Source organism: Cyprinodon tularosa, unplaced genomic scaffold (assembly GCF_016077235.1).
Source record: "Cyprinodon tularosa strain WSP-4 unplaced genomic scaffold, ASM1607723v1 ctg526, whole genome shotgun sequence".
NCBI classification, from domain to species: domain Eukaryota; kingdom Metazoa; phylum Chordata; class Actinopteri; order Cyprinodontiformes; family Cyprinodontidae; genus Cyprinodon; species Cyprinodon tularosa.
This window is the reverse complement of record NW_024039259.1, coordinates 694,454-718,849: the sequence shown is the minus strand read 5'-3', so window position 1 is coordinate 718,849 and position 24,396 is coordinate 694,454. Positions and strand designations below refer to the sequence as shown.

The window sequence follows — 24,396 nt, the reverse complement described above, 5'->3', positions numbered from 1 at the left end:
AAATGTTTATTTGTAAACTAAAAACAATAAAAAAATATTAGAAACTGAAAGAAATTAGAAAAAAATGTAACTGATAATTATTATGGAAACTTAAAAGAAAAGATTTAAAACTGATAACTATTTTATGAAAATAAGAAAATAAATATTTGAAAATAAAAAAATCTAATCTAACTTAAAAAGGTTTCGAAACTGAAAATGTTAGCAAATGTGTTTTGCAATTATTATTTTTACAAAAAAAAAAAAAAATTCAAAGAAAAAAAATGGAAGCTCCATCCTTATTTGTTTGGGTTTTGTCTATTATTTAAGCCTATACTTTTTAATGGAACTAAACTAATCAATTGGCCTTTATTTTTTAAAATAATGTAGAGGAAGTACATGTTAGGTAGAATAATATGTGTATTTGTGTTTAAATACGCAATGATCATTTAATTTTGTAATCTAAGCAAAAAAAAAAAATCCTTAGATTACTGGAGGTTGTTTAGAAACACTTCCACTGCTATTTTTCTACATATTTTAGCATATAAACATGGACAAATGGAGGACAAAAAGAATTTATAGGCATAAAAAGCATTTCCAGCTGTGAGCAGTATCTGAAATAATTTTTTATTCTTTCATAAACACATTACATCAAAGAGCAGAGGCGGGACCTGAAAGATCAACATCCAGTTGATCATCTATTGTAGGAAGCAGCTCTTTGGGAATGGCATTCATGAAGCTGACATCAGGCTGTCAAACATTTCTATCTTTACTGTTTTTCTTTGATCTATCAATGAAATTCTAGTGAAATGTTTCGTTATGACAGGCTGCTCATTACAAAAAACCCTTAAGATCCAATTTACAGCAATTTTTTCCAAGTTTATTTGAAACATGTCCAAACAATCTTAGCTTATAACTAGAGTTGAACACTTTCTAGGAGATTCACCTATGCAGGCATGATAAAAATAAAGCCTTTGATAATGATTTGCTCTTGAACTTCAAATGTCTCAAAAAAGCAGCAACATTTAAAGAAAACCTTAGATCATCTAAAAAACAATTCTTAAACGCTGTGAAATATGATATAAAAGTATGAGGTCTTTATTAGATCATACAAAGAAATAATCAATGAGTCTGACCTTTATTCTATGTTAGTGCATCTACATTTTATGGATTTGGGCAGATCTAAAAAGAAAATTTATTTAAAAAAAATCAAATGATCTTAATTTTAACCTACAGTAAAGGTTTTAAAGGTAAGGCTAACAAGATATTTTATATATAGTTTAAAATTGACTAATTTAACCCTTATCTAAACATCTTAATAAATGCATTTTGTTCAAACTATATATTTAAACATCTAAGATCATTTTGATTTTTTTTATGAACCTATGAAATAACCATACTATTTCTTCTCATTTAAGAAACAGAGAAAGTGGAGGAATTAAAGGCTGCCTCAGTGAAGAAAGGTGCAAATTACTTTAATGAATTATAGTTGTTGACATAAACATTTTCTAACTAATTACTGCCATCCACAGTCATTATTTATTTTGTTTTCTTTTTACAGCTGCAAAGAAAAAAAACAAGGTTGCTGATTCGGTAAAAGGTACAAGCTCTTCCTCTGACAGGATGTTTTATTTCCCCGCATCACTGGAATGTTTCCTGAATAAACTGCCGCTACACCATATAATAACTGTAATATACAGTGACACAAAACACTATTAGGCAAATTAACTTTCATGGTCATATTATTGTAATTATTCATTTAGAGCCTGAAGCTAAACAAGCTTAAACAAATAGAGTCTTTTCCTCTTTAGCTTCAGTTAACATGGTTTTCTGTTGACGGAGAAATATCCCAACAATACTGAAATAAATGCATACTAAAATATGTAGAAGACAGCTCATAAAATCTGTCTAAGACTTTTATATTTGTTTTCTCAGATGCAAAAAAAGAGAAAACCAAACCGTCAGCAGAAGCTAAGAAAGGTGAGGTACATTCCTACTGAATTAAGTGGCAATAATAAATGATGCTTATTTCAAGCATTTTTATCTACAGAGAAAATTGCAAAGGTGAAATCAAAGCTTCAAGCTGATGCTAAAAGAGGTTATTACATGTTAAACCAATTTTTATATCAATTTTAATAAATGAAAAAAAATGCAGGTTTCATTTAAATCTATAATTTATTTCTACAGACAAACCTGTAAAAGGAAGATCAAAACCTTCACCTGATGCTAAAAAAGGTACATTGCATTATATTTAATTAAGCCAAAGTTATAGCATGCATACTTTTATTTTATTTTTTTTATTTATTCTGTTTTCCTCAGAGAGCCCAGCAAAGGAGAAAACTAAATCTGCTCCACTTTCAAGAAAAGGTAACCTGTGATTAAGTCACGATTTGTCTGAATTCTAATCACTAAATGAATTAGATTGCAGCATAAATTAACAGTCAGCGATCAGAGAGAAAGACACGTTTTATGTAACCTAATCTCACCAATCTGCTCATCATGTTAGAGCCTGCAGCTGTACAACAGAAAAGGAAATCGGTGTCTAAGAGGACAGGTAACGAGACACACTGACACCACTTAATATGCATGAAGTCAGTCAGAATTCATTTCAGTGACAAGAGAGACGATTGCTGATTAGGAGTTAATTGTTTTTGTTTCCCTCTGGAGCGTCGGCTGTCAAGAGCAAAGTCAAAGCTTCCATAAATAAGAAAGGTACAGTTTTGATGAGCTCTGTGAAGTTTGATGAGGATCGTTTTAATGATTGATTCCAGCTAAAGATGCTGAAGAGAAACTTGGTTTATGCTGTTCGAACTGGTAAAAATGTGCTGCTTTCGAACAGATTCAGAGCCAAAACCGCAGCCACTGAGACTGAGAACGAGACCGGAAGCTGACATGAGGACAAATGTGACGTCTCAAGCTGAGCAGAAGAAGCCCATCAGAATCTCCTTTAAACCAGGTAACCCAGAAGAAAACGTAGAGTCAACGTACCAGAGAACTTTTAGGGCTGCAACTAACGATCATTTCGCCCTTTTTGATTGACCACTGAGGGCTGCTCAGTGGTGCAGTGGGTTGCAATGCTGCCTTGCAGGGTTGCATGGTTCCGGGTTTAATTCCTGGCCCGGGATCTTTCTGCATGGAGTTCTCCCTGAGCATGTGTGGGTTCTCACCGGGTACCCCGGCTTCCTCCCACAGTCCAAAAACATGACTTTTAGGTCAATTGGCTTCTCTAAATTCTGATTAGGTGTGCATTAATGGTTGTTTGTCTCTGTGTTGCCCTGCGATGGACTGGCAACCTGTCTAGGGTGGACCCCGCCTCTCGCCCGTAGACAGCTAAAGATAGACACCAGCAACCATCGCGACCCCGCTTGGGATAAGCCTGATGGAAAATGGATGGATTAATCAATTAAAAATCGGACTTTAAAAGGTTGATTAAAGAAAATTTTCTTACAAAATTCAAACCAGGGAAATCAAAAACTTTTCCACTTGAGGAGTGAAATAGAACATATTGACGGATGAAAAACTTTTTTTTTAAATTTAATTATAAAATGTTTATATCATTTTAGCATAATTATTCCTCTAAGCAGTGTTGGGCACGTTACTTTGAAAAAGTAATTAGTTATAGTTACTAGTTACTTCTCCCAAAAAGTAACTGAGTTACTAACTGAGTTACTCCACAACAAAAGTAACTGGTTACTAGTAAAAGTAACTATTGCGTTACTTTTGCGTGTCTCGCCCCCGTAAACCTCACCACCCAGCCCCCACCTTCTCGCCGTGTGATTCAAAAGCCAGCTGAATAGAGCGGACGACAAAGACAAGAACCTGCAGAGAGTTATGACATCAGAGGGAACGCCATGTGAAGTTTTTAAACAGGGCATTCAGATCTGGTGAAATTAATAACTGGGGATGTCTAATTCTGAAATCCTGTGTGTTTGGGTTGTTATAGATACTGCAACATCTATCTATCTATCTATCTATCTATCTATCTATCTATCTATCTATCTATCTATCTATCTATCTATCTATCTATCTATCTATCTATCTATCTATCTATCTATCTATCTATCTATCTATCTATCTATCTATCTATCTATCTATCTATCTATCTATCTATCTATCTCTCTATCTATCTAGATGTATACTCTGTGTGTGACATAAAATATGGATCTCCATCCCTGCCACAAAGGCCATCAAATAATGTTTAAAATAAAAAATACAGTAGGTTGAGAAGGCAGACTATCCATCCATCCATCCATCCATCCATCCATCCATCCATCCATCCATCCATCCATCCATCCATCCATCCATCCATCCATCCATCCATCCATCCATCCATCCATCCATCCATCCATCCATCCATCCATCCATCCATCCATCCATCCAGATTTCTCCCTTTCATTTGATCGTTCACGCTCTCCATAGTTCTCCTGTTGCGCGAGCACAGGGCGACTGTTGCGCGCCTTTAGCGAGCATGCGCGTTTCCTGTCGCTTGCGCGGTGAATCGTGCCGCCTGCGCTGTGCGGAGATGCAGAGGAAACCGTATGTGATGGGGAAACGCAGCTCGACGTAACACCTGTATTTCCATCAGGAAAACGCTGTTTGCTGCTGGAGTCATCCTCACTCTCCATCTCTCTGTGTGTGCTGTACGTTAACACCCACCAGCAGAAACACCCACCTACCCAACTGACAGACGGAATCTCACTATACATCAGCCATTCTCATCCTCCCCTCTCTCATGACAAGGCGCGCACCTCTGGATGACCTAAAAAACTATCTTTAATATCTCTTAAACAAAAGTAGCACAAACAATATTTTTTTCTGCACAAATCTTCACTAACGTTGCACTAACCATTCAGTCTATTTGCAGAGTTTTTTGACGTGGGTGGGGAGTCAGCTTCACGCAGCTGCGCACGAGTCTTATCATGAAAAAAGGTTCATTGTGCGACCTGAGTAACGCGCAGTAACGGGGTGTCTGCAATGGTAACTGCGTTATAGTTACAGTCAAAGTAATTAGTTAGATTACTCGTTACTAAAACAAGGTTACGGCGTTAGTAACGCCGTTACTTTCAACGCCGTTAGTCCCATCAATGCCTCTAAGTGGGTTGCTTCATCAGCTAAAGATATTTTAAAGTCTCTATACTCCATTTACCGATTATTAATTGATTGCTGAGTTAGTTAATGATTATTTCAATAATCAATTAATTTATTTTATTGTTTCAGCCGTTATATAGAAATCTGTTCTAACTGATTCTAGTAATAAAAACTCAGCTTAATGGTTCTGTAAATAATTAGTCAGACATTGTTTGTTAATGTTGAGTATGTGTCTTATGTCAGTTCTAAGGTTTTACTCAACAGAACAGGGTTGATCTTATCTCTGCTGGGTCCTACGCTTCTCACACCGTCTTCATTGTATAAAACCACATTACAGATTATATATATTTATTTATTTAATTAAAAAAAGGAAGGAGCTCTGTGAGGAAAGTTAAATTGAACTCATAATTTATCAGATTATGTAAAACATCATCAGCATCTCTAAATCTCTCTTGTTGTTGTTTGTTTTCATGACTTTATCTATCTCTAGATTCATTCTAAGGATTTTCAGCCTAATCATCTTTAAAAAGTTGCCTCAGTTTATTAAGGTTTGCATTGATTTGTGCTCTGACTGAATAAAAATCCCTTATTCTTTTTCAGTTAGTTTGTGTTGTTTGCTTAGATTGTCAGGTTAACACCCCAGTTTAAGCAGTGAAATGTTTGCCTGCTGTTAGAAAATGTTGGTATTCAAAGGCTTTTTGGTGTGATGGTTCTCTTGTCAGTGGTGATTATTGGTGAATGTGTTGCACCTGTAGAGGTGGGAGTGGCCAAGCTAACAAAAGGCAGCTTATGCAGGTTGCTCTCTCCCTCTCTGGGCAGCCATTTTCACCTCTGCATGTAAATCACTTCATTTCATCACTAATACTCATCATTCCCATGCCCCGTTTAAATTTTCATCACTTATAATGAAATTAATTGGATCTTTAACTTTAATTGTGAGGACTCCTCCTTTTTGTTGCCATCTTGAGCCACAGTGGTCAAAGAGAGGATGTTACTGTTGCCCAGTGAGTGCAACAGAAGGTCCGCTCGTGTTTTGATTGCTATTTTGATTTGTTTTTCTAAAAAAAAAATCTCACTTCTCATAAATCGTCCCAGGCTATCATCAGTACCATACATGCATGTCAACACACTCTATATTATATATTTAATCATATTTTACCTTGAGCATTTAAAGACTAAGGTGCAGCTATAGTTGATCTTTTGTTTGGATTTTATCTGAGCATTGCAGCGTCTACAGGTCATGTTCTTGGTTTGTAAATAATTAGAGTGACCTTATAATTCTTCCCACATTGATGAGCTGCAGCAGTTTCTTCCCTCAGGTCATTGCAGTTGTCTTTCCTACTTGTTATCAAACATTGGCACCAGATAGCTGCACAATTTTCTGCTTTAACAAAGGTACACAAACTTGCTGAAAATTAATTGGTTAGGTGTACTTGATTAACACATGACTGATGATTTAATTTTTATATTATTTTGGTGAAAAAGCTGTATGTTTTTTTTTTTTTTCACACAGCGTTCCTGTTAAAATATTGACAGTATCTCTAGTATTCCTACATATTTTTTTGTACATTGGAATTTAGATTATTATGATAATAGTCACAAGGTTTTATTTGTCAGTGGTGCTTTAAATTTTACACTCTATTCATTATTAAAACAAAACCAAACCTGAGCTTTGAGCAGTAAAAGCTAACTAGGGTTTCCAGTTTGATTCTTGCATTGTATAATGTATTTCAGTTTTAGCTTAGCAGTGGGCAGGATGATATTCAACACTGACTTTGACCCCACTTTATCTGCAATAACTGAATCCTCAAATGATGTAGAGAAGAGATTTAAAGCCGAGGGAGTTCAATAATGTTAAAATGCTTAACAAATGAAATGGAAAAGTGGAACGATTATAGCCAGAATGTGTGGGAGTGGGAGGAAACGGTCAGAAGAACAGCTTTGAAGAGATTACTACAATATTCCCACTCAGACTCATATTGAGGAGATTATAAAGCATTTAACTAAGAGGAGAAAAGGAATCATGTGGATGTATGAATACAGTAAGTGAGGTACTCACCTTTTTATGATATAAAATCACATAAAAATGATTAATGTATAAAACAAACAGGAGGAATTAATCAAAAAGCAGAGACAACCCCTTAGAGCCTAAACTGAAATGCCAGAATCAGCTGACTAGGTTCTGCTGGTTCTTCCAAAAACTGGGCTGTAGCTCGGAGGAGATTATATTAATAAACAAATAATCAGTCAGATCTGCTCTCTTGCTGATTTAAAGTATTTCCTTTGTTGTATTTTCTTTTATTTTAAAGGATTTCTTGTGGTGCCTTTTATTTTTTTTAATTATATTCTATCCTTGCTGTTTGTCTCTGCTATGTTATTTGCATTTCCAAATCCCTTACCAAATTGCCGGCCTTTTATGCATTTAGCTTGATGTCCCAGAGAAAATCTGGCTCCTTCGAAATATGGATTATGTGATTAAAGTTGTTTTCCATCAGATAACAAAACCCCAATAAGGGTTTTTTCCGATATTACGCGGAGGGAGAGTAAAAATCAGAATATGTTTTTCAGGCTGTAACTGGACTGTCTTTCTTCTCTGACAGGAAAAACTACAAAGGCAGAGAAGAAACCTGTCAAAGAAGATCCAGGTATAGAGCCGGAAAAATAGATGTTCTCTAGGGATCTGGACTTTAAACTGATCAGCATTTTTTCTCCTTCTTCAAGCTCTAGATAAAGAGAAACAATCACCCAAAACAAGTAAGTATGACTTTGTGGATGTTATTTACCGAACATTGAAAGCCGTTCCATTATAGCAATGACATTACTCAGGATTAAGCTGAACTTAATACAGTGAGAGTGATGTGATATACGTAGATACAGGTGGGAAAAATGCTGACAATAAAGCCATGAGAAGAACTAAATACACCCTTGCTGCTTTCATAGTGTTTAGGAGCATAAAGTTCCTGATGAAACACTTCAATAACTGATGATCAGCAATTTGATCAACATCAGCATTTTTTTCAAAATCCCATATGAGAGAAATCACTGTAGAAAAGAACCTACAGAATACAATAATAAAACTCTTAATTCATGTTCAACGGCCTTCACAATAAAATATCCCATTTACATCTATAAAGATAAATAATACAAAAATGCCTAAAAAGGAATAAGATCAAATGTATTTATTTAAAAAGCTATTGCATGGTGAACAAAGAGACTTTTCATCCTGTTGCTCCTGACTCTGTATCCATGCCCGTAGGGAAGCAGATTGAACTTTTTGTGCAGAGCGTGGTTTTGGTTTCTAATGATGGCTTTTCACACCTGGCTGCTCATATACAGCAGATGGTTCCTTCTTTGGAAGAACTACTTCACTTTTAACATCTTGTCTCATTTTGTAGATATGTTGACAGTTTTAGTTGGGGTATTTAAAAACAAGGCAATGATAGAACATATTAAAACTTAATAAATGTTGCAGTTTGTGAAAGGACAATTGGAAGCTGAACAGAAATAATAAGACTTCAGTTGATGAACTTCTAGGCAAAGGCATTTCAACCTGGAGAGACTCACAAAGAACAAAGCTACAATTACAAAATATTCAAATTGTTCAGTGTATTCTCATTATCAGTTCGTATGAAATCGTACGAAAAGTTATGCACAGTAATTTTATACGTTTTTGACGTTTTTTTCGTGGTATTTCGTCGTATTTTTACATCTTGCTTCGAGACAAGATATCCTTGCGCATGCGCATCTTACATTCAATGACATAGAATTTAACATACAATAAACCCTAACCCTGACCCTAAGATACAAAACAGCAAGCAACCTAGTTAGAGACATCAAGAAGTAATTATTGCACTGTTTTTCCCAGTTTTATGTCCGTCCGAGGATCTGCTTTTTTTGTCTGTCTGGCGGCGCATGCGCACTGATCTGTTTCTTCGAGGAAAAACGTCAAAAACGTACGAAATACTGTGCATAACTTTTTGTACGATTTCATACGAACTGATAATGAGAATATGTTGAATTGTTTGTACAGGTAACTCAATCATATTCTTCAACTTACTTCTATCAAAAGAAAGCCAGCTGATTGCGAGGACTCACTAACTCTCTGAAATCCTTCGCAATAAGCATGCATTTAGCGACAGTGGAGAGTAAAACTCTTTTAACAGGAAGATACCTCCAGCAGAACCAGGCTCGGTGTGAGCGGCCATCTGCAGTTTAAGATGACGGAAGCAGATAGAGACATAAATGAAATAAGTTATTTCAGTCCCCAGCTGAAGACTTTGATGCTGTGAATCCATGTACGCTTCATTGATTAAAGTGGAAGAGAATTGGAGTAGTCTGGCAAGGTCTGGACACTGGTGGTGGAATAAGTCAGAAGGTGGGTGGGACAGAATAATATGAGAATGGGGGAGGAGATGGGGTGGAGGTGGGTGAAAGTTTGCCTGCATGTGGGAGAGAAAAGCTGGGCCAGGAGCTAAATGAAGGGGATCCTGAAAGATGATTGACTTTGGAGAAGATGATTGACTGGAACTGAACAAGTGCATCACAGGTGGTTCAGGTGAAGCTGATCAGTGTCTTCCAGATTGAATTTATGCTTAAGCTTAATTTATTATCTGTAATAAAGTTGCAGGAGTTGAATATCTTCTGGAACAACATCCAGATAGTTTAGATCTTTGGGCTATGATGCAATAGCCTGACGTAGTCCGACTCAATTCTAGTCAGAATATGAGTCTGATACTGCTCCATAGAGCTGTGATTATGGGGCGTGTTTCGAACGAACCAGGAAAAAAATGCCTCTGCACTCAATTGGATAGACCTACAACCAATAAGAGCAACGGAGTGCGTGACGTATGTTAAGCCAGGCACAGTTGTTGTCAACAGAAATCAAAGCGTGCAGTTGCACGCCTATAATAAGAAGATGAGACTTGATCGCGTTTCTCTGTTCCTCTTTTAAAATTAATTTGCTGTCGATATCTTCTAGAACAGACCTAATAGCAGAATCTACTCACCCAAACTCTCAAGCGGCAGCCATTATTGTTGATACCTGTCAAGTTAAAACAGCAAATGGTGTATTGGTGTGAGTGCAGTACCATCTCCACCCGGCTGGTGCGCGCCTCACAGAGATCAAGCGCGCCCAACTCTCTCACTCAGGCCTTCAGGAGCCTATAAGGTAACTCAACACACCTGTGTTCTGAGCAATCTCTACAGACAAAGACCTCATCTTCAAGCTCCTGCAGAGACACCACTGGTAGGAAATGAACTTTAAAACATTAAACCTGCATTCAGAGGACCTAGCAGGCTTTACAAAGATGGATTTGTGCATTTGGAATTAACTTTATTTTGCTTATTTATTGATAACTTAAAAGTAAAAAACATTGACTGGAAACTTATTAATTCATTGTGTTTTGTTTTGTTTGTTTGTAGGTTTTCAACCTGCTTGGTTGTCTTGTCTTTGAGAGTGAAGTGATTTAAAGAAAAAAGTGAAAAGAGAAATAAAAAGATGACACTGAGATGAGTTGGTCCTGGGTCTCTTTGATGGGAGCAAGCCCTTTTCAAGTTTGGGCAGAAGGCAAGTTTGGGAAGAAGGCAAGGTGGTTTGTAGAGGCCAAAAACTTGACAGTTGAAAACCACTTGGAAGCTGATTGGAAACCAATTGGAAACCAACTGAAGACCTGATGACGGTGAAGTCCTGACAAAAGGGCTTCGACGAATCAACTCAAGGAGGACATCAGGTCATCTCATCTGTACAATCCACAATGGCTGAAGAAATGTTTGGAAAGTCACTGAAACAATTGAAGCTGGATCGCACCATGGCAAAATCTTCCTTCACCAAGCAAGCACACTTCCTGAGCAGAAAAGCTTCCAACATGACAGAGATGGAACTGCGAGAGGAGTTCAAAAAGCTAACCTCTGATGCCAGACATGTAAGTGATTCAAATGATGATTACAAAGCTGGACTATTAGCAGAGATGGAAGTTGAAGCTGGTGAACTTGATAAACGGCAAGAAGCTGATTTGGAAAAGACTATTGATGACTGTGAATCAAAATTAGAAGAAGTCAAACAAATAGTTCAGTCTAATTAGTGGAAAAAATATGGTCAAGATGAGCTCTATACTGCAATCCAAGAGGCAGAAAAGGCATGTAATGATGCTTCTGACATAAAAGTTTTAACTGTGACCAAAAGTGCATATGAAGTCCAACTGTCCTTTGTGGAGAATGTGATCCAGGAATCTATTAAAAGTTTTGTGACCTGGGAAATATGGATTCCTGTAGAAGAGAGGGACAATATTGAACACAGAATAAAACAGATAAAATTGATGAAAAATAAACTTCAAGCAAGAAAATCACAGTTTGCCATAGCACAAACGATCGCAGAGGAGAAGAGTAAATCAGATGCTGCTCAATCAGACCTTACATCTTTACCTATACTAGCTCCACCCGCACCCATTGTAAAGATCAGCACCATTTGTCTACCAAAATTTCATGGCTGTAAAAGAAACTTTCACAGATGGAGAAAAGACTGGGAAAGTCTGCAGAAGCAGGGAGAACCAAGTGGCTCAGTGGAAGTGAAAAAGTTTCAGTTGTTGGATAGTGTAGATGAAAGGATCTGTAGTGAATTACACCTGTCTGCTTATGATACTGCTGCAGATATGTTCCGAGTGATGGAAAATAGGTATGGCGACAAGTCAAGTATTGCTTTAGAAATTATTGAAGAGCTTGAGAAGACTCCACCCCTGAAAGCAAACCAGCCAAGGAAGGTGATAGATCTTATACAAACAATTGAAAAGGCTCTAGCTGACTTAACAGAGCTAGGTAACATTGGAGCCATGAAAAACCCTCTGGTTATTAAATCTCTAGAGAGCAAACTACCTGATGTTATCAAAAGAGACTGGCTAGTTTTTATGGTTAATCCTGCCAATGCAGTTACACCAGATAACCATTTTGATAGTCTTCTCAAATTTTTAAAAACACAGGAGGAAGTTCTAGAGAGATTAGAGCAACTTGGAGTGAGTGAAAAGACTGAGAAGAAGGTTGAGAAACGACATGCTTTTACTCGATCCACAAGAAAGAATCATGTCTGTATTGTGTGTGGAGACGCAAGACATGGAGATAAAATATTCTTCTGCAAACAGTTCAAAGAAATGAATGTACCTGAAAAGCTCAACATTGTAAAGACATTGAAAACATGCAAAAGGTGTTTGAGAAAGCATGAAGAGGATGTTGGATGCATCAACACTTACCTTTGTAGAAACAAAGACTGTAAGAAAGGGAGCTTTTCAGATCACCATTTCCTCCTTTGCCCAAAGGGTGAGCTTACAAGGGTTGGGATTGATAAACCAAGAAGGAAAAATAGACTAACAGAAGAGCAGGAGAGATTCATAGCTGGACTTTCACCAGAACTAGCAGAAGAATGCAGAAAAGCCTTTTCAAATGTAACTGCTTCAACAAGAAACACAAAGTGTGAAGTCCCTGGGCTTATGGAGTCATATGGACTAAAGGAGCAACCTGTCATTCTAATGCTGTTGGAAGTCACTGCAAATGCAGGCCAGAAAATTGGCACTTTAATTGACTTGGCTTCTGATACCAATTACATTACTCATCAAGCAGCTAAAAGGTTGAACCTAGAAGGTGAGAACATAACATTAGTTGTTCATGGTGTTGGGGGAATGTCAGTCAAAGTTAGAACAAAACGATACCTGTTAAAAGTTAGAGTCAAAACCCCCAAAGGCACAGTGAAAGCCCACCAGCTCATTTGTTATGGACTCAGTGAAATTGCTAAAGTGCATAAAGTCATTCAACCACTGCAGCTGCAAAAGTTTTTCCCAGATGTTGACCTGGAAGACCTCAAAAGACCAGATACCATTGAGCTGCTAATAAGTCACAGAGAAGGCAGACTGGCCCCTCAAAGAGTCAAGGTTGTTGGAGACCTGGTCCTGTGGAACAGTCCACTAGGCATGGCCGTGGGAGGAGCTCATCCGGACCCTTGTGAAGATGTCGACGTGGCAGCACACAGGTCAGAGACACACTTTGCTCGTTCTATGCGCACTGCTGCTGTAAAGTATGAAGAAGTCTGCAGTTTCAAAGAAGTTAAAGCAGAAAGCAAAAGTACAACTACCAATAAAGAGTTCATTGATTGGTGGAAGTGGGAGAGCATAGGAACAGCTTGTGAACCAAAGTGTGGTGGATGTCGCTGTGGGACATGTCAACCAGGTGGAAAAGATATGACATTAATGGAGGAGAAAGAACTTGAAATAATTAAACAAGGTCTTACCTATGTGCAAGCAGATGACCACAGTGATGCTCCCCACTGGGATGCAAAGTATCCTTGGATTGTAGAACCCACTTGTCTTCCCAATAACAGGAAAAGTGTTGAATCAACTTTCTTAAGAACAGAAAGACGATTAAATAAAGAGCCTGAATGGCAAACTGTCTATGCAAACCAGGTGCATGAAATGGTGGAGAGGAAAGCAGCAATAAAGCTAACAGAAGCCACCCTAAACAACTGGAAAGGACCAGTATGGTATGTAAACCACCAGGTGGCACCAAATCCTCATTCTGTGACCACTCCTGTGCGTTTAGTATGGAACAGCAGTCAAAGATTTGAAGGTCTAAGTATGAATGATATTCTGCTGAAAGGTCCTGATGTTTTAAATCCTATTCGTGCTGTTCTACTCAGGTTCAGAAGGGGACTGCATGCTGCCTTGGGAGACATTAAAAAGATGTATAACTCTGTGTGGCTTGAGGACCTGGAGAGACATCTACACAGGTTCCTCTGGAGAGACAGCTCAGAAGAGGAGATCGGTGAGTTTGCCATTACCAGAGTTAACATTGGGGATCGACCTGCTGGATGTATTGCCCAAGTAGCAATGCGAGAGACAGCAAAACTGCCCATATTTAACAGCTGTAAAGAGGAGCGGAGGATCCTGGAAGAAGACTGTTATGTTGATGACATCTTAACATCTGACAATGACCCAGAACTTTTGCAAAAGCACACTAAGAAGGTGGAAGAGATCTTACAAGCTGGGGGATTCTTTTTGAAACCATGGGTCCTATCAGGTCAAAGTGGGAGGCAAAAAATGTCCTTACCTAGCAGGGAAAAAATCTTTACACTCCCTAATCAGTTGAAAGAAGATGATAATAAGGCTTTGGGAGTGGGATATCTGGTGGAGGAGGATAAATTATATGTGATGACATCAATCAACTTCTCAAAAAGAATGAAAAAAATGAAAGTGGGACAAAACCTAGAAGAAGGAGAAGTGAGGGCAAATACTCCAAATCCTCTCACTAGAAGAGAACTCCTTAGCCAAGTAGCTAGTCTTTTTGATCCCATTGGGCTAGTCACACCCACCAAACAGAAAGGAGCCATTCTAGTGAGGAAGGCTTTCCAAGAAACCAGAACTGCAGGTAAAGCAGGTGACACTTGGGATCAGCCACTTTCTGATGGGCTAAGAAATGAAGCCATTGAGTTGTTCCAGGAGTATGTGCGCCTTGGCCAAATTAAATTTCACAGGAGTTTAACACCAATCAGTTGGATTGGAAAGCCCATAGGAATAACTTTTTCTGATGGAAGTGACAAAAGTTGTGGTGCAGTTCTATACTTCAGATGGGAGACAGAGCAAGGGATCCAAGTGATACTTGTAGAATCCAAAGCAAAACTCACTCCACTTTACCAGAAAGGAGAACCTGTAAAAGCAGAAATTTGTGGTGCAGTGTTTGCAGCTCGACTGAGGAAGTATGTAGAAAAGCACAGCAGGATGGAAATTGGAGGCTGGTACCATTTTCTGGACAGCCAAACTGTGCTAGGAGCCATTCAGCGTGACAGCTATGGATACCAAACTTTCTTTGCTAACAGAGTTGGTGAAATACAGAAAGCTGGGCCTGTTGCAGATTGGTGGTGGATTCCAGGTGAGCTCAATGTTGCAGACATTACATCAAGAGGAGCATGTCCTGAGTACCTCCAAGAGGACTCACAGTGGCAAAATGGACCAAAATTCTTGTCGCAACCTATTGATCAATGGCCGATAAGATCAGCCAAAGACATTGCTATAGGTGCAAAAGAAGGTGTTGAAAAGCTCCAGAGAAAAGCTTTCTCAGCAGTAACAACCAGAGCACAGTCTAAGCAAACTAAACAAAAAATGTGTGATGAGGATGTGACAAAGAATGCTTTAAAAGCTACAGAGTGTAAAGAAAAAGACAGCCAGCTCAAAATCTCTCCTCTTACATTCATTGCCAAACAATTAATTCAAGAGAGAAGATATAGTAGTCTTTCTAAACTAGTCAGAGTCATTGCATGGGTGAGAAGAGCTGTTGAAAACTGGAAACTCACTTTGGAAAGCAAGCAAAGTGGCAGAAAAGTGAAAGGAAAAATTTCAACAGATGTCAAACAACCAACCATCCATCCTGGGCTTAGTGTTAAAGAGTGTGAGAATGCACTGAAAGATGTTTTCCTGGCTGCACAAGTGAGTACCTCATTCAATGACACAACTTTAAACAGACTAGTTGTGTTTAAAGAACAAGATTCTGGACTTCAGGTATGTGGGGGTCGTATTCAATCCTTTAATGAAGACAAAAGAGTTGTCCCCATTTTACCATATGACTCATGGGTATCCACATTGGTTGCTCTTGAAGCTCATGAAGTAAATCATGAAGACATTGCTGGAACATTACTGCAGATGAGGAAAAAAGCATGGGTGGTGAGAGGCAGAAGATTGGCTAAAAAAGTTGTGGATAATTGTGTGACGTGCCTGAAAATCAGGGCAAAGAGATGTGAACAGATAATGGGCGATCTTCCACCAGAACGAACACTGCCTGCCAGACCACTTGAGTTTACTACTATTGATCTATTTGGACCCTATGAAGTGAGGTATGAGGCCCGGAAAAGAGTTAAACTGAAAGTATCCAAGTTACCCCGTACCACATGTGAGAGCTGGAGGAAAAACGGGGAAGATGAGGAAGGAACTTCAAATGAAGATACCCTCAACAATACTTCACAGAGACGTAAGGCGCATTGTTGTGTTATTGCCAATAGAAGAACAAGAAAACCCTGCTGGGACAAGATCTAGTGAAGAGAAAGAGGTGTGACCTCCTTAGGTTCAAAGACCAGGAGCTCAAGTGGGAGGTGTCAAGTTAAAACAGCAAATGGTGTATTGGTGTGAGTGCAGTACCATCTCCACCCGGCTGTTGCGCGCCTCACAGAGATCAAGCGCGCCCAACTCTCTCACTCAGGCCTTCAGGAGCCTATAAGGTAACTCAACACACCTGTGTTCTGAGCAATCTCTACAGACAAAGACCTCATCTTCAAGCTCCTGCAGAGACACCACTGGTAGGAAATGAACTTTAAAACATTAAACCTGCATTCAGAGGACCTAGCAGGCTTTACAAAGATGGATTTGTGCATTTGGAATTAACTTTATTTTGCTTATTTATTGATAACTTAAAAGTAAAAAACATTGACTGGAAACTTATTAATTCATTGTGTTTTGTTTTGTTTGTTTGTAGGTTTTCAACCTGCTTGGTTGTCTTGTCTTTGAGAGTGAAGTGATTTAAAGAAAAAAGTGAAAAGAGAAATAAAAAGATGACACTGAGATGAGTTGGTCCTGGGTCTCTTTGATGGGAGCAAGCCCTTTTCAAGTTTGGGCAGAAGGCAAGGTGGTTTGTAGAGGCCAAAAACTTGACAATACCCAAGCGCGCATTGGTCACGTGGTTGATTACGTTACTGTTGGTCATCTGTCCATCATCGTATAAAGCCCGCCCTGACAATTTGATTGGATTACCTGACAGTGGGCGATAATACTCGCGCTACTATGGAGCAGAGCCAGACCGAACTTCCCCGACCTCAAACTTTGTGGGCGGGACTAAGTTCGGAATGGCACCCAGGCTAATGATGCAAAGCACTTTTTAAAACAAATTAGCAGCTCAAACAGTCGATGGAGCAAATAAGCACTGATAATTTGGTTTGATTTGCAGCCACAGGATGTGTGCACTTTGCAACTTTTTAGACTAACACTAACCTCATTTGAGGATTTCCAGTTTGGGAAATTTCCAATAAAATGGCCTAAAAAGACAAAACTTACAATAATCAAGGTGTTGCTATGACTTGGTCAGAATTCAGACTTAGTCTTGTTTGAAATGCTGTAATGGTACCATGATGGAGCCCAAATGAAAGAAAAAATGGACTTATGTCTTATATCTGTAGCAGTGTGATAATTAGGATTAGGCCAAGATTCCCTAATAAGCGTTGGAAACAGTCACAGAAATTAGGCACTGAGAGTTTCATTTCCTCAAAAATTGATTATTGTTAAGTTTTGTGATATTAGTAGCCTTTATTTGTTAATAGAATGACAGGACATATAACAGAGAGAGAGACAAAAGATGCAACAAATGTCTTAGCATTTAGGATTCAAAGCCAGGATAACATTGAGGACTAAAGGGCAGATTGTACTTCTACAACTTCACACACCAAATGTCGCTTAGGTCTGGTCGCGAACCAGTTTTGCTGGTATACTTCTGCACCGTCTGTCTGGAATTGCTAGGGACGCACAGCAGTTTTGTGCCAAAGTGCAAGGGGGAGCCTATTTGAGAACTTGCGAGAACTTCGGTGGATGGTCATGAGAACTTTGGCGGTGCCAGCGGGAGTGTTTATCTTCCAAAACAACAATAGCGCGTCTGAAAGATATCACGGTCATGAAGATGGATCTAGAAATGTTAGACATCAAAGAGGAACAGGTTCTGAGGCATCGTACAAGTTGTTGTAGTTCCGAACCTCCTTTGATTAACCTTTCGTCGTAGTTGTCCATTGTAGTTGTTCCTCGGTTTTTAAAAATGGCGTGCCCCGGCATCGAATCAAGAAGGACGACCACACAGACAGCCCGAAAGGCATACCAAGGACCAATCACTGCTGCTTTTTGTCTGCGAACTTCCGCTTGAGGTCTGCGCAGGTTTTCGACTGTCCGACGCGTAGTCAGGATTTTTTTGACGTGCGCAACGATGGTTGCAGAACCGGGGGGTGTGGTCGCGCACAGAGACAGATTTGACGGTTGTATAGGCTATGTGTCAGAAGCATAAATTGGCCTTAAGCCTTCCACATATCAGTCAGCACTTCTCTCCTTCACCAAGACAAATAGGCAATTAAAACCTCAGTATGCAAACACTCTTCAGCTGTTCATTAAAAAATAAAAACAATTTCTGTGCAGGTGGGTTGACTTTTAGCTAAAACTTCCAGTGGGCTTCAGGTGAAAACGATGATGGAAGCACTTTTTCTGTCAAGCTTAATGACCAACAATTTTATCACTAACTTAATGCTTTATCCATCAGTTGTTTGTCAGTTTCATGATTTTTCAGCATTTTCTCTTATTCATATGGTGTTTCTTAATTAAGTGACATTCATCAAATTATCCCAATGACACTAAATTATCATTAGCTATTTCTATGCTGAAAAAAGTTTCATACAGAAGGACATTTAGGACAATCACTGGTCATTTCAGAACTTCTCAGTACAAGATGCATAGAGAAAAATCGTATCAGCATTAAGAAAAAACTTATGAGAAACCAAAGACATTCCAGAGAGATACAGTTTGGAGTTTGCAGTTTCTCATTATACATGTATGTTATACGCCTTCAGAGTAAGAATGAAAAGTCTATGACCACTTTGATATTAAAGTTCTCCATCTGATAGGGATTAAATCTCCTGTAATAAAAGAAAACATCATCCAGATTATATTTGTTCAGTTTTATGTATTTAATCTTTACCAACATGACCAATGTGGCAGTTTTGCACAATGATTATTTTATTTGTATGCTTCGTTAATAGCGAATGGGAAAGATGCTCCTTCCTGTGAGGTCTGAGGTATAAAGTATGTTTTCACCATATTTCCACTGACTGAATCAGTATGAGGAGATAATAACATGAATGGCAGCACATTAGAGGATTTAATGAGATTATCTAATTGAGATGCGATTATCCACATATTTAAGTGTCTTGCAATATTTAAAGAGATTTGTATTTTATAGCATCAATAACTGGACAGATTAAAAATGAAAACTCATTTATTTGGGGTGTTAGCCTCCTGTTCATAATGACTCATTCAGTGGATTATCAACACTGGCCCCAGTGTCCCCACACTTTTTCATTTCTGACACTCCACCTCCTGTTTTTCACATCTGTTTGATATTAGCAGCTAAAATCAGAGCAGAATTCATGATAAAGTGCTTTAAAGTCTCCCTCTTAAAAGAGTGAGGACATTAATACTTTCAATTTAAAATGGTATGAATGGTATGATATTGATTTTTCAGCCAGTCTGGTGCAGCACACCAATAGGGTGAAATTGCAGTTCCATTACAACAAATCCAGGACGATATCTGACACCTTGCTGCCGTCAAAGGTGCTGCTGTTATTAAAGTTTTAAAGGATTATAGTTTCTCAGTATCTACAACTTCAAATTATTGTAAAATCTGGGCTATGCACTTAATTTTAGCTTTGTGAGAACTGAAGAGATTTGTTCAGAACAGTTTTGCATGTAACTTTTCACGTATAGGTCAGGATGTGTATCTTTAAGACTTTTTAAATACTATATTACTTACAATGTCCTAAGAAACCTGTTGACTTAATTAATTACTAGAATATGACCTTCAGTAATAAGATACTAGATAAATATTCCTATTCTTGATAACCATGGTTTACTCCATAATGATAATAACAGCAAATATAAATAAAATATAATGCAAATATAATATATAATACAAAATATATGACGAAACAGGTTACCTAAAGCAGGGGTAACCTGTTAAAAATAATTTAGGTCCTAATAAAGAAAGTCAACAACCAGTAAAGGTCCGGAGACATTTTAAATCATAATCTATTACTTTAAACAGAATTTAACATTGAAATAAAATGCAGGTGTTTCTGCATCCATGTTGGACATCAAATGTTTAAATAAAAAAATAGAAAGAAAAAGAAAATTTTTCCATTTTAAAATCAAAATTGTTTTTGAAGTAGAGAACAACGATCGTTCAGTTTGGTATATCGACAATTTCCTTATTCACTTATTTTTATAAAACACCTGAACTAACTGCTTTTTTCCCTTTTTTTATGGCTTAATTTGAGCAGTGGGCTTCAGGCTGATCTGCAAGGCTTTAAACCTGGGTTTGATTGGAGTCTAAGCCATTCTCAAGCACATATCAAGGTGCTCATTCGTGAGCCTAGATCTATATTTATTTTTGATTCTGTTCATGGTGGAGAATCCTGCTTCACGGCAGCAGGTTGAGACAAACATACTCTAAATATGCAGGGTCATCTTTGAGCACGCCATTTCACTTTTCTTTCACAAGTTTACCGCAGTTCTTCCAGCAGTTCACACTTTCTTTGCTTCCTTTTTCGCATCATCTTCTCCTTCTTTCCCATCGCCCGGCTTGCCCCAGGTTTGCCTGCTGTGTCTAAAAGTAGCTAGCAGCAGCAACCCAGACTGACAGCAGCTCATTGGCTGGTTTTATCACGTATAGCCTGGTGCCAGATGCTCCAGAGGGCTTTACCATATTAACAGGAGAAGCGGCGCAAGTGAAGTTAGTCTTGTGACAACATGCAGTAATTTATAAATGTTTTAAATCAGGTTGGGTCCGGATTAGCCAGCAGGTGGGTCCGGCTATATTTGTTCATTATTCTTTCAGTGATAGTCATTCAAGTCCTATAAAAATGTTTCTTCTATGTAAAAATAATGATTGCTTAAACGTAAATGAAAAAAGTTCTATTTTTAAAATCCATTTACACTTTAAAGGATAGAAAACATGTTGCTTTTCTACTACCCAGTTAACTAACAGTTTGAGTGGAGAATTTTTTTTTTAAATAACTGATCAAATCTATCCTGGAGTTAAAAATAAATCATTCTGTGCTAAACATTTATTACGTAAAACATATCGGTTTGACAATAGATCAACTTCCCGCATTTGCTGTTCCTTATTTCCTTTCTCCAAAGTTTCTGTAATTGCCCAGAAGTTTTTAACCTCATTGGTGGGAAAAATAATTATAAGATACATAAGATAAGACATAGGATAAGAGAAACAAGAGATATAAATAAACTATGTATTTCACATGAAAAGATAATAATTTAGGAAACAAAAAATCTGCCTTTTCTCTTTCTGCTGATAACTTGCATGTATACACTCACTTCTCTTTTCCTGTCTCTCAACAGATTAAAATATAATTCTTTAATCTCAGTTTATTACACTCTAATTTGTTGCAGAAAACCCTGGGACTGAGGACAGTGTCACAGATGGGACAGAAAAGAAGAAACCAAGTAAGAGATGCTGAAATGTGATGTCATCACAGTTCAAAGGTCAACACTGCATATTTGCATACTTTATTAAAAAATAGAAGGTGTTTTGGTGCAGCATTAACTCACATCTCTTCATTATAATAAATCAACTGTACCATAGTGATTTATATACCAATAAGGGATATTATTAATAAACAGATTAATGTGTCAGTTAGTCTGGTATTTTATTTTTATTTTATCCATAGATGAATATATATCCATGAATATCCTATTAATCAATCAGTGCTGATTAAAAGGTATACACCATTTCTTTTTTTATATAAAGGCTGAAATGCATTTAGTCACCTTCAGTTCCAAATATCTTGTATTTAGACAGATCAAATAAACTGGATTATTCAACACAAATGAGAAAGTGCTTACAGGAAGATTTATTTGAAACCTACAGCATGTGACAAAACAGAAGGTTGTGTTCTTAGTATTTAACACTGTGGATGGACTCATCTCAAAGTCAAACCTGGATTAAATTTAGTTCTGCAGAACAAATTACTTCCTAAATTTTAAGTTATGTTGTTGAAATCTGACCTTCATCAGTTATTTTCAAATAAAAAAATAAGAAAAACAACATCTGTTTTTTCTGATCATTCACATCCTCAGTCAGAGTGAAAGTACTTTGGGATGGATCATTGATAAATCAGCTTACTGCATTAAACCCGCATTAATTTTCACTTTCTTTTCTCTTAGGCCAGAAATACTTCCAGTGTATCTATTTCCCAGGAAAACAGGCAAACTATCCTTTACGACCTTTCACCCCGGCCGTGTCCCCCGCCATGTTGTCTCCTGCTGTACGATCGATGCTGGAGCAGAGAGCAGCCAGAGCTGCGGGGCAGTGACCCGACTCCCTCACAGAGACGTGTCAGTCAATCCAACAGAGATATTTAATTCTGTGACATTCTTTGTTTGCAATAACTGACACGGGCAAAAAGGGGGGGAATCTCTTTGATCTTTTATTTATTGATTCATTTAATGGTCGAGCTCCTGGGTTTTATTTTGAAATGTTGCCGTTCCTAACAACTTTTTGCCTCTATACACTGAATAATGGGACTTGTTGGTTCTGTAAACATTACCTCGGTTTTTTATGTAAAAATTACTGCAAATTGCCATGTAAGTGCTTTTACTTCAAAATGACACCTTTTATGTAATGTGTTACATACAATTAATTTTTAAATCTATATCCATCAACATGCAAGAACATTTATTTCATCTTACCCAATAGTATTAACAAACCAGTTCCCAGATTAACAGATGCAAGTACTAAGTACTCGGATATTAGGAGTAAACTTGGTGCTATTTTCTAGCCTTGTGAAACCGTCCTGATCTCGCGAGCTTTCAAGATTTCACTCGCTAATCAGTCTGGAGACTCTCCGTTGAAGAAAATTTGGAGCCGTTCACCAAACGAACGTCCAATCAGCGTTGGCTTTGAGGCGGGTTGAGGTGTGACGCAACAAGAAGCGCGACAGTTCAGTCTAAAGAACATGGAGGCTTCAGCCGATGAAACTAGCGTTAGCGTGGCTATCGAGCAAGTTTTATCGGAATTACAGAGTATTTCTTCACTGAAAGAAGAGCAAAACACTGCTCTGGAGGCTTTTCTCAGAGGAAAAGATGTTTTTGCTCTTCTCCCGACTGGTTTGGGCAAGAGTTTGATCTATCAATTGGCTCCTCTTTGTCGTCGCTCTGTTAGTACGTCATATGCTTCATTGATCTGATTGGTTTATTTGACCCGTCTATCACCAACATAGGCCAATCAGCTAACCAGTATTTTCGCCCCTTCCCAAAATTACTTCTACGAAAGGTTTCCAGATGGATATACGGAGCAAATCCATCTGGCGGAGTCAGGTTAGCTATTTTCCTCGTCTGACCATGTTTAGGCCAGAAATAGAAAATATTGTTTACTTTTTGGCTGCAGGGTGGTGCAGTTTGTAGCACTGTTGCCTTGCAGCAATTAGGTTCTGTGTTTGATCCTTGGTCCAGGGTCTTTCTGCATTGAGTTTGCATACTCTTCCCATGCATTTGGATTCTCTCCGGGTACTCCGGCTTCCTCCCACAGTGCAGAAACATGACTGTTAATTGGCATCTTTACATTCTCCTTGTGTGTGCACGGTTGTATGTCTCTGTGTGCACGGTTGTATGTCTCTGTGCATCTTTGTAAAATTTACCAGCAAAACAAAAGTACATTTTGTTGACAAGAGAAATTTTGCAGTAAAATTTATTTGACTTTGTTCTTCTTAGTAACTTTGATTTAATTTAGTGAAATATACAAAGAATTTCTATGTAGAAAAAGTTACCTAGCTTTTTCTAAGTACAGTGTGTTTTTTCACTGTAGTCTTTTGCATCCAGCATTTTTTTACCTTCATAAATTTATTGTGTAGAATCTTAGTGCACGTTTCATTGCTTTAAGATATACTCCACAGTTTTATGCACATGTAAATACAAAATATGTTCCCATCAAACCTATAATACATATTCTTCTGACCACAACCAGATTTCTTTTGCATCAGATATTAAAAAGCTTGTAATATTTGACTTTTTCTAGCACTGTCACAATTTTTTTTAAATAATCTGCATTGCCCATTTTAATTTCCTCTGCTTACCTGTTGGTGCAAAAGATTAGCATGCAACTAGCATAAAACCCAAACCCAGGAGCTCCCACTTTAATCCCAGCAGTATCCCTGTCTCCAAACATCTACTTGTAGCATCCTGCTGCATACTGATGAACACTGAAACTCATCCCATCACAGAATAAGTTGTTCTCCTTGTTTGACCTGTAGATGGATCTGTTTTTTATTCTTATAAAAATATGACTTAAAAGCTAGCAGTGAACTCTGTTTGAACAACCTGTTTGTGTTGTTAAGGAGATTTCTGCTATTTAAGATCGTGTCAATAATAGAATTCTAATAACAAAGATCTTGGTAAATAGTTATACATGCATGTAGTAATTTAAGTTAAAGTGGAGATATGGAAGTTCATACATTAAGTATGCTGTTAAATTATTCAAGTTATAAATAAAAAA

The 24,396-nt window shown here is 37.9% G+C and overlaps 1 protein-coding gene across 1 annotated transcript; it reads left to right on the top strand.

The window, feature by feature from the left end:
• Positions 1-375: 375 nt before the first annotated feature.
• On the top strand, positions 376-22,618 carry LOC119795882 (nucleolar protein dao-5-like). Its single transcript, XM_038304120.1, has 14 exons — positions 376-382; positions 1,395-1,439; positions 1,538-1,576; positions 1,912-1,956; positions 2,027-2,074; positions 2,164-2,211; positions 2,296-2,343; positions 2,483-2,530; positions 2,644-2,688; positions 2,816-2,932; positions 7,665-7,709; positions 7,786-7,818; positions 21,297-21,350; positions 22,071-22,618. Exons 1-14 carry the CDS (start codon positions 376-378, stop codon positions 22,217-22,219), a joined length of 771 nt encoding a protein of 256 aa, XP_038160048.1. The 3' UTR covers positions 22,220-22,618.
• Positions 22,619-24,396: the final 1,778 nt, after the last annotated feature.

Excerpts from the sequence above, each read along its gene's own strand:
- LOC119795882 (XM_038304120.1), top strand. Across the intron at positions 2,689-2,815 it reads AGCTTCCATAAATAAGAAAG|ATTCAGAGCCAAAACCGCAG; the intron begins GTACAGTTTTGA and ends GCTTTCGAACAG. Across the intron at positions 7,710-7,785 it reads ACCTGTCAAAGAAGATCCAG|CTCTAGATAAAGAGAAACAA; the intron begins GTATAGAGCCGG and ends TCCTTCTTCAAG.